A 15,245-nucleotide genomic window follows, 5' to 3' on the forward strand; every position below is an offset into this window, starting at 1 on the left:
AAAACTGAAAAAAGTAAAATGAACCAAAATGTCTAATTTAAAATTATGCTTTTCAAAGCAATAAAATTAATTTTAATTGATCTTTATACCAAGGTCAAAGGAGAATGCAAATCTTTTAATTATTTAAATAATGTAATATTAAAATTGATTGTATCACATTATAGTAATTATCATTTAATTAATTTAATTATGAATTAATTAAAACTTATTCTAGTTTATGTATAAAATAATTTTTTTATTTTAAATCGTGTTTTATTGATTTTTTAGTATTAAATATGACAAATATCAAAAAGTAAATATATTTTCATGATCATTTAATATATAATATATTTCATTAAATAAATAATATATAACAACTGTAAATTATTAATAACATCTATTAACTATCAAAAGAAACTGAATCATATATTTTCTAGTATATTTTTTTGAGACAATTATCATAAAAAATTTGAAGACTATAATTTAAAGGCTTATCCCCTTAAAATCCCCCCATCTTTTACCTCCAATTCGTTTGCACCCTCACGTTGTAAAACTACCAAATATACACAAATTACGACTTTTCACTTTCAATTGTACCCTCAAGCATTAAATTGACCTCTTTTCACTTGAAAAATGTTCAAATCAATACTTTAAATTTTAGCATATATTTTAAAATAGGACTTAATATTTTATTTAAAATAAAAATAAACCTATTTTTTCAAGTGAAATGAGATCAATTTAATGCTTGAGGGTGCAATTGAAAGTGAAAGGTCGTAATTTGGGTATATTTGGTGGTTTTGCAACGTGAGGGTGCAAATGAATTGGGGATAAAAGGTGAGGGTTTTTTAAGGGGATAAGCCTAATTTAAATAGGAAATATGTATCATATATTATTTGGTGAAGGTTAATTTTCAATTAATTAAGTATACTATTTTGAGAAGAATTAAATATTTTTATGGCTACTAACTATAAACTTTTGTAGAATTTTTACATGATGGTTTTAACTTTATAATATTACATTTTGATTATTTAACAATCAGTTTTATACCAATAGAGATTAACATATCATTTCTTGTCAACTTCTATCTATGTGAATGATAAAAAATAGTGTGGTTATTTAATGACAGTTAAATAAAATATATTAAATCATACAATTTGGTTAACCGTATTTTATTTCATCTTTTACGTAGATAAAACTTATCTAAAATAAACTATTTCCTTCCAATTGTTGTAAAAATGATAATTGGACTATCAAAAATATCAACTAAAAATGATAATCTTTTTATAAAAAAATTACAGTTCATTAACTACAAAAACTATTTAGCCCTCTTGAGAACACCGAAACAAATTTGCAAATATAAATTCTAATTGGTCTATATTGAAATGTAACATTTCAAATCATAAGGCAATAGACTTGCAATCAGTTAAAACTTAAGGGGGTATTTTATAGTTTCTATTCATAAATCAAACCGGTGGAGAAAAGTCCCCATAGACGCGCGTTGATATCTTCAAACATGAAAGCACCATTGTATTCTTCTGGACGAGTAAACAAAACAAACTGATTGACTCTGAAAATCCACCGACATCCTCAAAGTTTTTCTGCATTTTCTTCGATCGATGATCAAATTTCAATAATCAATAACAGACTCTTTCTCCTACAGCTCGAAACTCAATGGACGAACCTCGCAAGCATCAGGTATTTCTTTCTCTTCTCGAATTAAGATTCTGCAATTTAATTTCAATTTTGTAGAAATTAGAGAAATGCGCTTCAGTTGATGTAATTTTTAGCGTAAATTCATCGAATGATTGTGTTAAAATGAACGTGATGTTGTTAGGTATCGTTAAGAGGAGCAAGTGCGAAAGAGATTTCCAGAGACGCACTTCTTGAAAAAGTGTATCATGAACGAGAGCTTCGTAATTATGCTAGACGAGCTACTGCTTCCGCACACTTTGTCCAGGTAGTTATTGTTTTTTGTTATTATTATTAATAATAATCATTGATTAATAGTAATAATAAATGATGAAATTTGCGCTGTTTTTAGTATTAATTATTAATTAGTTAGTGCTAAACTTCTATTGATTAACTTTAAAATTTGGAAACTATGCAAGTAAGTTGCTGTTGTTTTGTTTGCTTTTCTAATTTGTACTTTTTGTTGTTAAATGTTTTTGAGTTGTATTTGTATGTGTTTTAAGGAATATGATAATGATGGAATTGTGTTTACTGAAGTTTAGTCTATGCATCATTAATATATTAGACACTTTATTGAAGGGAAACAAGGAAAATATATGAATGATAACCAATAAAGAGATTGTTTTTATTTTTGGTTTTTTAATATAAATTAAGACAGGTAGAGTTGTTATAAGTGTCAGGATGTGAAATTGAAGTGTAGTTTATTTGACTTTTTACCAGAGAGTTTGGAGGCGGTATATTGTGACGAAAAAGGTGGCCTTGCAGCTTCAAGAGGAATGGGGAAACATGTTGCACCATTACAATGGTCCAATGACTGCCCCTTGGATTTCCAACAGCCTTTTGAGGCCTTTTCTTTTCTTTGTTCGATGTTTATCGGTTCGGCATGGGAAGATTTCCTCACGAGATGCATTCTGTATGCAGAGTTGCTTTAAGATTCTGTTGGAAAGCATAAATTGTACTGGTATGTTGGTATTTTGTACTTATGAGGAAGTTGGAAGTTGATTTTTAAAATTGTTCAATAAATGATTGTATTCTTTTGACTTTTGAGTACTAGATGCTCTTATCCATTCTGCATTTGTTTTAGCAATTATAATATTTAGTCTGTAATCAGTTGAAGAGAATAAGTCGAACTGTTATTTTATGCATTTGACAATGAGCTTGCCTATAAAATTATCCTTTTGATTATATATGAGCTGTTTGTTGACGTAGATGTTCTGCCTAACTTTGTACTTTCAGTATTCCGCCTTTTTCTTCATTTGAACTAACTTCTCCCCAAATATTTAACTCATACTATCTGTATTTTTCCATTTAACACTAGGGGATCTATTTTCTTGGCATGTCAATATATAAACATTGAGCTTTTTTTTTTGTTTGTCTCCTATTTTCAGAAAATATCTGAATGAGTTTCCATGTAGCCAACCTTAACTTCCCACATTAAAAGGGAATAAAGAATAAACAAAATGATCTTGTTTCTCAATCTTCTTGTCTGCCAAAAGCATGCATAGATAATGATGATGATTCTATTCTTGATATGCTGACCTCTCTGTCATTCCCTGTATCTCTCGCTTCTTTTCTGCTTTAATCCTGCTTACTTAATGAAAAAACTAACTTCCTCTCTCTTGTTTTAAGGGTAGATTCAAGAAAGAACTTTTGCTTGCTATCAGTGGGGTCACTTGAAGAAAGAAGAATGTGGATATACCAAGCAAAGAAGCTAATTTGTCTTTGCTCGTTCATCCTTGCCGAGTGTGATAAATCTCATGCAATCGGACAAGATATTTTTGTTCTTACCTCTTTAGCATTGCGTTTTCTGGTTGTCTTAACTGATCTGAAGGGCTGGAAAAGCATTTCCAACGATAGTCTTGAAGATGCAGATGCAGTAGTAAATGAGTTGGTTAGGTTTATGGGAAGCTGTAAAAGTGGCCTTTACATGTCTATCGGAAGATACATCAACAAATTGGATATTCAATTCTGTTCACAAACAAAAGATATGGTCCGGAGCCTCCAGGCAGATGATAAATTCTTGATTACTGCCACTGCAGTAACTTTATCTCTGCGACCATTTCATGCTTCAAACTTCAAAATAACTGAAGCCAACCTGCCAGACATGAACTCAGCTTTTGTTCAGTACATTTTGTTTATACTTACAATTCCTAGGCTTACTCAACGTCTGCCAGCTGTTCTTGTATCTGCTCTAAAGCACAAGTCTATTCTTTCACCATGCCTCCAGACTCTACTGGTGAGATTTATTAAATTTGAAGGATAGTTGATGAGTGTATTTTTAATGCACAAACTTTCCCAAGTTTTCTTATACCTGTTTAAGTTTAACTGTGTATGCTAGAAATGAACATGCTTCCTGATAGAACTCTTCATATGATACATTAAGTGTGCTTATAGACATGTATTGATCTACTTTACAATTGCTTTTAGCATAGGTGACTTTTGTAGATGACAATGCATCCGTAATGGATTATAGTATCTTTGTTTAGTTTAAAAACAGCATATTTCAGTAAATATCTATTATTCTTTCTGCTATTGAAGTTTAGTTTAGAAAAACACTATCAAAGCTTCCATATGATGGACGTGAGTAAATTAAATGGTGTTAGATTATGTCTACATTAATTTTTTTTAAGGTTCTGCTTATTGACCGCTATATCATCCATATGGGGACTGATCTAACTTTGGCAGGTGATGGCAGATTTTGAGGGATAATTTATTAACAGAGATGTTGCAGATGGATCATTTGAAAAGTCAGCATTCTTCCAAAGTGATTCCTTCTGTAGGCTGGGCTCTTGCAAACATTCTTTGCCTTGCTGCAGGAAGCGAGAATGATTTTGTGGATCCTGGAGGGCTCAATCAAAATCTAGAATATGCATTATATGTCCATGTTGTGACTATTCTTGCTGAGAGCTTATTGTCATGGCTTCATGGTAGTAGATGGATTAAAAAGGATAACCAATTTCCTCAGGTTCATGGTGAATCATCGGCAGAACCTGTTGGTGAAGTTTTATATGAGAATGAAAACACGTCTTCCTTGAATACGTGTTTTATGGATCTACTGAGGCCTGCTTCTCAGCAGTGGCATCTTACAAAACTTTTAGCACTCTCAAACACTGATGGCCATATTCAGACAGATGAGACTTCGATTGTACAGGCTCTGACTGCACAAAATACCAAGCACTTAGGGAAGTTGGAACTGTTGGATGTTGCACATTTCTATTCTTACATGCTTAGAATATATTCAATTTTCAACCCTCCACTTGGGGCATTGCCTATTCTTAATATGTTATCATTTACACCTGGATATCTTGTCACTTTGTGGGGAACACTAGAAAGGTTACTTTTTCCTGGGGAAGTTACTGCTCATTCCACAAGTAATATTTTGAGGAATAAAAACGATGGGGACAGTGAAAAAAAACAAAAGCAGCTAAATAAAGAAGGAGGTAATAAATGGGTGAATATTCTCCAAAAATTTACTGGCAAGTCCCAAGCTGGTGATGGCAATAATTATTCAGTTGATGGGAAACCCAGTGCACAGGTAGAGGACGACTTGCAAGATATTTGGGATGTAAAAATTTTGCGGTGTGGTCCACAAAAAACTTCAAAAGATATTTCATGTCTACTTCATCTGTTCTGTGCCACGTACTCCCATCTGCTTTTGGTACTGGATGACATCGAGTTTTATGAAAAACAGGTAGATTGTTTTTTCTTATTTTGTAACTTTTTTAAATTACTCAGAATGTAATTTTTATTTTGAGCATTTGTGACACGAGTTAGGTCCCATTCATGTTGGAGCAGCAGAAAAGAATTGCATCCATGCTCAATACATTAGTGTACAATGGTTTGGCCCATAATACAGGTCAGGAGAGTAGATCTCTGTTGGAATCTGCAATCAAGTGCTTGCATATGATGTATGAAAGGGATTGCAGGCACCAGTTTTGCCCCCCTGTTTTGTGGCTTTCACCTGCTAGAAAGAGCCGACCACCAATTGCAGTTGCTGCCAGAACGCATGAAAGTGTCTTATCTAATCTGAAATCAGATGATTCTGCCACTGCTCCAAGTATAGGGTCAATAATTACTACTATTCCACACGTATATCCTTTTGAAGAAAGGTACACATGGGGGATTCAAAGGGTATTCCTCATTCTTGTTCTCATCAAGTTTTTGCATTAAACTTATCCTTGAGCTGCAAAAGGAGATTGCTGTTTGGCATTTGAACTTAACTCTTTTGACATATATGACTCTGTTCTATTTTGTTTTGATGGATTTTTCTTCATTTTAACATTTAATTTTGATGGATTTTTCTTCATTTTAACATTTACTTTGGCACTACCATAAGAAAGAGTCTTTGTTACAGTAGATTGGGACCCTAATGAATCCAAAATTGACTTCAAACATCAGTCTTATTAGAGTTAATTGTGTAAGGCTTTTGCTTTCTATTTGCTGGTAACTTGTGTCTCCCTCTTTCTCTTGGAACAAGTATATCTCTTTGCTATTATTTCTTGCTCACATGAAGTATCCTTGAGGTTCTTTTCACAGTAAAGTTTTTTTTACATGAACTTCGGAAATTATTTATTTGTTGATATTGCCTAGTTTTGTTTTGTTTTTGTGTGCTACTGTTTTTTCTCATTTTTTTAATAAATTTTCAGGGTTCAAATGTTTAGAGAATTCGTCAACATGGACAAAGTATCTCGAAAAATGGCTGGTGAAGTCACCGGACCGGGTTCTAGGGCAGTCGAGATTGTAGTTCGGCGGAGTCATATTGTTGAAGATGGATTCCGGCAATTAAACACACTTGGATCAAAATTAAAGTCATCTATTCATGTTTCATTTGTTAGTGAATGTGGCATTCCAGAGGCTGGCTTAGATTATGGTGGATTATCAAAGGAGTTTCTAACTGATATATCTAAAGCAGCTTTTTCCCCTGAGTATGTTTATTGAAGTCTCTGTTTTTTTTTTCATTCTTGTTTATTTTCTTTCCCAGAAATTGTTAATGTGCTATGAATGTTTTACATTTACTGTTTAAGGTATGGCCTATTCTCCCAAACATCAACCTCAGAAAGACTGATAATTCCTAATCCGAGTGCAAGATGTTTAGAGAATGGTATCCAGATGATTGAATTTCTTGGAAGAGTCGTCGGGAAAGCTCTTTATGAAGGAATATTGCTTGATTATTCCTTTTCACATGTTTTTGTACAGAAGTTGTTAGGTCGATACAGCTTTCTTGATGAACTATCAACACTTGATCCAGAACTGTACAGGAATCTCTTGTACGTGAAGGTAAACTCTCTTGATGAGCTGTAGTGTTAGTATTACTATCTACTCTATTCACTGTCTCATTTAGTTAAGCTGTATCTCCTGCTTGGTCAAGTTCTTGCTAAATACTGTAGCATTATTAATCAACTTGTATATTCATAAGTTAATGCTAGTTGGTTCAATACTAGCTTTATGTGATACAATGAAACCACTGGAAGATGTTCTCTTTGATTAACAAAATGCTATGCAATTTTAAGTGAATTTCTTGGCTGCTGGGATAGGAAGCAAGATTCAATAAGTTGAAGCTAGCAGAAAAATTATTAGGTTGAAATTATTGTATGGGGAAGACTTATTCTAAGAAATCATGTACTCAATATTGCATCGGAGTATCTAAAATAATCAGATTCCAGCTCCTGTCTTTATAAGACTAATTGCAGCATTGATGAGAAATGCATTTTAGAAATTTGATTTATTTTATTATTATTTTAGAATATTATCTCTGTGTGTTATTTTATTATTAAACTAACTTTTTTAATTTTTAGTAATTAAATTTTAATTCTTTTGAACTGCCAGCAACCCAGAACCGGAACCGTCCGGTTCCGAACCGGCATGGATTAGACAGGTCTGGGCCGGTTCCATATTTTTTTGAACCGCAACCCGGCAGTTCCGAACCGGAACCGCAGGGTTATGAACTGTGGCCACCTCTATACATACATTTCTAAAGTCGTCTTTGCGGATTGACTCTTTTGATTAAAAGAATTTTTTAAATGTTTGGCATTTAAAACATGCATCAGGAATAAAGGAAAACAATATGCTGATAGCTCTGTCACAATTGTGGGAGTAGGACACAGCTTCAATGTACTATATCAACCAGATGTACTTAAATGTAACTCAAGTTGAAGAAAGAAGAACTGTAGATTAGATAACAAGATTAGGAAGCAAATAAAAGAGGATATAGGGACATAAAGGAAGAAAGAAGGTGTTGGGTGGGAGGGGTGTAAGGGTCATAAGGTGTCCGTATCTTAAATTATATGCTTTGGGCTAAAATATATGAATGTCCACTCAGAAAAAACTTCCGAGTAAATTTTTTTGTGGAGAAAGCAACTAGCCCAATTTTCTATTTTTATGCAAAAAGCTTTTCTGATGTAGGAGGCTGATAGGCTACATTTAATTAGGTTTACAGGAGCTTAACCAATGTGGCAGCATCTTGAGACTGAAATCGGTCTAATGTAAATATCAGCTGTCGGTCCCACAAGCATTGTAGTTTTGATAGAATTTGTGAAGGGTCTAGTTTATTGCATGTGGGCACTATTTAATTGCTTATTGAGAAATTTACATTGCTTCGAACTCTATCATTTCTTTGTTTCTTTGCATTTTCGGTTACAATGTGATTGTCTGCAAATCAGATATACAAGTTCGCATATCTCTTTTATTTATATATGGATGTTAATTTTACAGCATTACGATGGTGAGGTCAAGGATCTCTTCCTGGACTTCACAGTTACTGAAGAATCATTTGGGAAACGGCATGTTGTTGAGCTTAAACCTGGTGGCAAAGATGTTTGTGTGACAAATGAGAACAAGATGCAGTATATCCATGCAATAGCAGATCATAAACTAAACCGACAGGTATTCAATTACTTATATTTTGCGAATCTAATATGGTACCAGCTTCTCAGTCCTAGATTTATCTTATGCTAGTAATTCAATTTGCAGATATTGCCCTTTTCAAATGCATTTTACAGGGGACTAACAGATCTCATATCACCATCTTGGTTAAAGTTATTTAATGCAAGTGAATTTAATCAGGTAATTTTTTCTCTATTTTGTGTGAAAGGTTATGTACTTGGGCCCCATGTATTGTAGCTCATCTCTTGTACTTAGTAGAGCTATAATGAAATTATCAAGGCCACATGCATTTAAATTTCAGAAAATAATGACTAACAGTTTCGTACCGCCCTTAATCAATAATATAGTGACAATCAATTATATCTTATGCTTTTTCTGCCATGTCAGTGTGTGTTGTGAAGTCAACTATCAATATGGTCTTTGTTAATGGGACCATGAATTGTGTCTTGAATCTCTTGATAAATTGGGGTTCTCTGATATAAGAAATTCTTCAGGTGGTTGGACAAACATGTGACACATCAGATCACATTTTTTAATGGTTTAGTGGAAAGACCAACAAATGTAGATTGAATAATTTCATCATAGCAACAGTTGTAGACTGGGATGCATTTTAAATGATAAACAGTACAAGTCATCTTAGCAGAACCTCCATTATTTAATTATATGACTTCCAACAGAGTACAACACTGAAGAAGGTAAGGTCCATGCATGTTCAAACTGATTCTGATTTCAAGACAAATTAATTAAATTATGCTCTTATGCATGTTGATCTTCATAATCTCACAAATTAAACATCTTAAGCTAATAAACAGACCTTTTTTTTTATTTTCACAAACCAAAAAAGGTAAAGGAAATTGAATAACCATGTTTTCCTTGAGTTATAGGCATTCTTACTTAAGCGCATGGGTATTTGGGTTAAGATTGTTAGATTCCATCTTAAAACCAATTGGTGTTAAGTGGAGGTGCCCAACCAATATATAAACACATGTCCACTCACACACACAACCAATGTGGGATTTCCCACTTTAACACTCCCCCTCACGCGTAGCGTGTACGGGCCGAGCAACAAAGTCCCCCTCACGTAAATCTCACGTGGGCCGGGCCAAACTCAAATTGTGTGAATGGACAAGGCTTTGATACCATGTTAGATTCCATCTTAAAACCAATTGGTGTTAAGTGGAGGTGCCCAACCAATATATAAACACATGTCCACTCACACACACAACCAATGTGGGATTTCCCACTTTAACAAAGATAATTATTATCACCTGAGGGGATATAGAAGCTACAAAGTATTTGCTTTTGTAGCACAATAGGGGCATTAGGATGGTGGGTTAGAAATACATTCATTTTACTTCTTGAAATTGTAATAGAGGCCTTCAATTTTCATTCTTTATGTAATGCGGTATTTACGTTTTATAGTCACAGTTTTGCTGTGAACATGGTTGCTGCTACTATTTATGTTTCAGAAATTTATATATTGTTGTTCATGAGGTCATTTTATTAGTTGAATGTTAACCAAGGTTTCCTTACTCAGTTACTTTCAGGTGGTGACTTTGACATTGATGTTGATGATCTAAGAAGCAACACACGTTACACAGGTGGCTACTCTGAGGGGAGTCGAACCATCAAACTTTTCTGGGAGGTACTAGATATCGCCGATGTGGAAGTCAATTTTTTTCTTTTTCTAAATTCTTTTATGATTCACTTTTTTTGTTGTCTTTTTTAAGTTTGCAACATCAATTTCACTTGAAGAACCCAGAATATTTGAAGGAACAAACTATTTCTGAAAGAATCGTGGCAGGAGTTTTTCGGACTAAAAGCAAAATTAATAATTTGTTGTCATTCTTAAAGAAATCATGTCACATTGTTTATCATCAGCTGTTTATCTATCTAATTATTAGCACAACTTCTTTTTATGATTTTTTTAAATATCTTTTCCTTGATATCAGTTGGGTTTTGAAGTACAATATATTGTCTAATCCTCATGTTTGTATTCTTATTCTTCCCCTCTTTATAGTAGCTGTTCAGGGAACATTTCCAGACTCCCTCGTCAACTTCCCACTGTCGGGACTGCCTCCACCTATCCCCACCAAAACCATTGCCTATTCAGCTAGAATATGCTATATCTAGCTCAAAAGATAACAGTACATTTGCTTGAGACAGTGCCTGGTATCAGTACGTTTTCTTGAGAGAGTCATGCCTATACCAGGCACTATTCTCGCTATGCCAAGTCTCAAACTTGATGAAATGTGGTCCAACTTTGAAGTTGCTTTTTTTGATATCTGCCGGGATGCATTGGTTTAATGTATTTTTTCTTCTGAAATTTTCAGGTAATCAAAGGATTTGAACCAAATGAACGGTGCATGCTGCTTAAATTTGTCACCAGCTGTTCTCGGGCTCCATTACTTGGGTTCAAACACTTGCTGCCATCCTTTACCATCCATAAGGTAATTTTTATTTTTTTTAAGAAATCCATAAGATATGTTACAGGTTAGAAGATCAAGGCCTGAAGACACTGTTATATTACCTTTATGTATGTGGTTTCAGAGTTGACATAAAATTGAACATGCAAGATGTCTAGTAGTCAATTGCCATACCTTTGGGAAGAAAAAAAAAATTGTCATACCTATTTGATGTGACATGTAACTGGAATATTATTCATATTCTGACTGTTTAGATGTTTCTCGACAACAAGGCTTTGATTAAGCGCTTTTTAGATTTCCTAATGTACAAGATGCAGTCTGGGGGCCCAATTACAAAGAGCATTGCTTCCTACTCTTTGCGTTGTTGAAAACGTTTGTATAAACTTTTTACATCAGTATACAACTAGAATAACTTTGCATGTGGTTTGTAAGTAGAGGCATAAGCTGTTTCTTTCTTTTTTGTTTATAAAGAATACGCTCAATACTGGTAGGTTTTCTTCCATGAAAGTTTTTGGTAACGTGATATGCTAAGTGCTTATCAACAAAAATGCGAAATTCATATCCAAAATCTTGTCTGCCTTGGAAATTGCACTCAAATAAGTTTAGATCAATGAAGTTCAACTTGAAATTTTTTCTTCTTCTAATGATGCCTAGTAAAAAAAAATAGAGAAGGGTGTATTTGCTGTGGGGTTGTTTAGAAAACTGTAATTGATTATTCTGCTTGGGAAACGGTTTTGTAAGTTCTTCATGCCTCCATGAATTTTTGCAGTTTACTGTTATCTTATTAAATTGACATGCTCTTTCAAATCATGCTCATAATCTCCCCCCTATCAAACATATAAATTGAAAATATTGAAGACCAATAGATAAATGTAAAAGAAATTCTATTATATTTCAGAAGCGGAATTGAAAGCAAGAAATTTGGTTTTCTGTAGGTAGCATGTGATGCCTCTCTTTGGGCAACAATAGGAGGACAAGATGTGGAGCGCCTTCCATCAGCTTCTACGTGCTACAATACTCTCAAGGTACTTTTTGTACAATCTCAGCATCAAAGTTGATTGTGTAAATCCCACTCAAAATATTTTATTTAATTTTGGTCATTCTTGAATTGCTACAGCTTCCAACGTATAAACGTCCAAGCACTTTGAGAGCAAAACTTCTTTATGCAATCAGTTCCAATACTGGATTTGAACTTTCTTAGGGAATTGATCTTTGTGATGTTCACGTTTCAGGTACATTTCTTGGAGTCTCGACTCCTAAGTCTTTAGGTTTGATTGCCATCTATTATTAGATATTTTATGCTGGAATGAATTATCACATGGTTCGCCATAAGGAACAATTTATTTTGTTTCTTTCTTAGGCATGATTGTAACTATGAGATCACAAACAAAAAATCTTGAGCATGTATTGATCTGTTTCTGTTCTTGGCTGGGGGAATAAACGCACATAATTATTGGAGGGAAAAAATTTGTACAAACAAAAGATGGAAAAGGCTGAAAACAGAAACACTCTAGGTGATTGAATTAACAATTATTTTTAATGTGTTCTCTTTTGCCCCAATTTTAGAAAGTACTAGGTTAGAAATGCTTTAGATGATAACTGTATATATGGAATATTTGGTTAATCTTTTGGACTGCTTGTCTCATTCTAACACTAGAATTCAGCAAGACAAGTTCGCAAACAAAACAAAGCACTCATCGCAACGGTAGTTGTCTTATTATAGCAATTCATTTATGTCTTACAAAAGATGGAAGCGTAAATTTGTCCATGCTGTGTGTATCACAACTAGAAAAACACCTATATGTTTCTTACAACATTAATTTTTATAGCATATATAAGACAGTTGTAGATAAGTGTAACAACTGTTTGCAACTATGTTGAGGTGCTTCAAGAAATAAGGTCGAATCCCTGTGCAAGTAGATCACCAGCCAAGACCTTATTAGCAGCTTCAGATGGATGAAATCCATCCCAGAACACGTACTGGGTAGCATTGGAGCATGTTCCCATTGCCCTTGCGTTGCATAATACTGAGGTCTCAAATGTACCTGTTCCACAGCAAGCCCTTCTCCCCTCAAAGAACCCTGTGGAAAACAAGAGATATCGACCATATTCACTCGGCAATTATCCGGATAAATTATCCATATTTTTTGATCTATCTAAGCCGTACTAATAAAATTGTCAATTAGATTCTTGCCATGTGATGTGAATACGGGACATATTGACTATTGTCATATTGCAGAGTGGGCACATACCATTATCAGAAGGTTTCACTGTCATATCCAAGAGTGGCTGGTAGATATTAAAGACCACGAGTTTGAGGCCCGGGAGAGTACTTACGAGACCCTGAGAGGTGGTGTTTAATTTATCATTGAAGGCAACGGCATCCGTGTTGAACCTTTCGACACACAGGTTGCTTCCTGCACCAAAGATCGTGATAGCAGCAGGCAAACACCCAGTTGGTGGAAGGTTTGTCACACCAATCCTTCGTGCTCCCAGTGTATATAGTGTCTGGTGGTAAGCGGAAATTTCATTAGTGTCAGTTATTTAGATGCAAATCTCGATTCGTGTTTGTCCAAAATCCAAATAATTGAGATGAAAATACGCGACTGAACTATGGTCTGTAATTTCCCATATACAGCAGATTATGTAAACATATAAGATTGTGCCCGAGATCCTGTTCTTATTCTACTGCATCGAAGTTCGGCGAAGGTAATATTCTAATTCTTTTCTTTTTTCAATAATTTAATTAGCAAACTGAGAATGTGCAAATGCAATACCTGAATAAAAGTAGTGTAATATGTCATGAGATTATCAGAGAATTTTTCTGGTGAGTAGACTCCGTTAAGAAGAGGATTGATATAGTAATTCTGAATGAAATCACTGCTCCCTGCACTTAGAAGATGTATAGCACCTGAAAATATGTCGTTGGCCTTGGCATTTCCTACCATACTTGCCACTTTTGTTTGGTACTCCTTGTAGTAATTTAGCTGCTGGGTCAATGTAACAGCACTCTACAGAAAATGCACAAGAATACAGTCAAGTTAGCTCAGATACTAGTAGTAGTGTGCAAAATTCGAATCAAATCGATAAATTGGGTTCAGTTTGATTTTTGACATAAACTTTTTCTGTTAAGTTTTAGTACAAATTGAATCAAAATAACTGAACTGAACCGAAAACTGATCAAACCATCTAATTTAATTTGAATTTTTTTTAATTCCTTACAATGTCGGTTCTGTTTGAAAAAAGTTTGATTCAGTTTGGTTTGGCTTGGTTTGAACCGAATGCAGACTCTAGATACTAATATAGAAAGGGCAAAAGGTAGAGATAGAGAGAAATAGATGAGTGTTTACATATAGCCTGGCAGTGCCATCATAATAACCAGAAGCAGCAGATGCAAAGTTAACACCAGTCAGGAGGTTCTCTCCTTTGGCATCTTGGCTAAGGTAAGCTGGTGGGTAGGACTCGAACCCAAGATACTCAGCTGTACATCAACAAATTAACTAAAAATCAACCAAAAATGAACTTCATAAGACTTGAAGCATAAGAAAAGATGATTACCAGTAAAATCAGTAGCTAGCTTTCCATTGCAAAATCGACCAGTTGGCTTGTGATCAGCAAAATCCCTTCCATATGGAGGGAAATTGGCCTTGACTAGTGTGTTCAGATTATTATTATTACCCGCATCAACAACAGAGTCTCCAAATATGATTAGGGCTGGAACAATAGGATCAGCATTAACCAGTGAGGATGCAAGAACAACAAGGCAACAGAATATGCCACAAAATTCACTAGCAAACCCCATTTCTGTTTTTCTATGTGAAAATGTAGTTGTGTGTGAGACAAAGTGAGTGTGAATGTTAAGAAGAGGCAGGTGGTGTGAGAATTTATGGAAGGTGAAAAGGTGGTAAATAACTGCTTTAAAGAATATAGTTCCAAGAAAAGCTACTTCATTTCTGGAAATAAGGCATGTTTAGCACCCTATGATGCCCCCATCATTTCTTTTGTCCTTTGTGTTTACATGTTCTTATTAGGCTAACTAAAACTATAACCTCTTCTCTAAGGCCACAACTAAGGCTATGTTTGGTTTATGAAATAAGTCCGGAATAGAATAGTTATTCCGTATTGAATAATTATTTCTCATTTTGATTCATGGTATAATAACTCCATAATTTTGTGGAATAACTACCCCTCTCACAAAGTAAAGAATAGCTATTTCATTTTTCATGTAATAGCTATTCTATTTTATGCTATTTCATTTCATGAATCAAA

General features: G+C 34.3%; 2 protein-coding genes across 6 annotated transcripts; one reads left to right on the forward strand and one right to left on the reverse strand.

The window, feature by feature from the left end:
- The first annotated feature begins 1,463 nt into the window (after window positions 1-1,463).
- LOC126676792 (E3 ubiquitin-protein ligase UPL7) lies at window positions 1,464-13,689 on the forward strand. 5 transcript variants are annotated; one of them, XR_007640412.2, is made up of 16 exons: window positions 1,467-1,674; window positions 1,814-1,936; window positions 2,389-2,629; window positions 3,303-3,904; window positions 4,364-5,359; window positions 5,443-5,777; window positions 6,315-6,593; window positions 6,693-6,945; window positions 8,380-8,550; window positions 8,638-8,730; window positions 10,088-10,195; window positions 10,884-11,000; window positions 11,912-12,001; window positions 12,094-12,208; window positions 13,216-13,490; window positions 13,615-13,689. XR_007640412.2 is itself a non-coding variant. In XM_050371080.2 (15 exons), the coding sequence occupies exons 1-14, from the start codon at window positions 1,651-1,653 to the stop codon at window positions 12,175-12,177; spliced, it is 3,516 nt and encodes a 1,171-aa protein (XP_050227037.1). In that variant the 5' UTR covers window positions 1,467-1,650; the 3' UTR covers window positions 12,178-12,208; window positions 13,216-13,689. The 5 variants fall into 5 exon arrangements, 2 of the variants coding, with proteins under 2 accessions (XP_050227037.1, XP_050227038.1); XR_007640413.2 differs by having other exon boundaries at window positions 13,618-13,689; XM_050371080.2 differs by having other exon boundaries at window positions 13,216-13,689.
- On the reverse strand, window positions 12,671-14,983 carry LOC126676793 (GDSL esterase/lipase At5g03820-like). Its single transcript, XM_050371082.2, has 5 exons — window positions 14,535-14,983; window positions 14,327-14,457; window positions 13,754-13,987; window positions 13,229-13,484; window positions 12,671-13,057 (listed from the first exon to the last, which is right to left on the reverse strand). Exons 1-5 carry the CDS (start codon window positions 14,776-14,778, stop codon window positions 12,864-12,866), a joined length of 1,059 nt encoding a protein of 352 aa, XP_050227039.1. The 5' UTR covers window positions 14,779-14,983; the 3' UTR covers window positions 12,671-12,863.
- Window positions 14,984-15,245: the final 262 nt, after the last annotated feature.

Source organism: Mercurialis annua, linkage group LG4 (genome assembly GCF_937616625.2).
Source record: "Mercurialis annua linkage group LG4, ddMerAnnu1.2, whole genome shotgun sequence".
Lineage (NCBI taxonomy): Eukaryota > Viridiplantae > Streptophyta > Magnoliopsida > Malpighiales > Euphorbiaceae > Mercurialis > Mercurialis annua.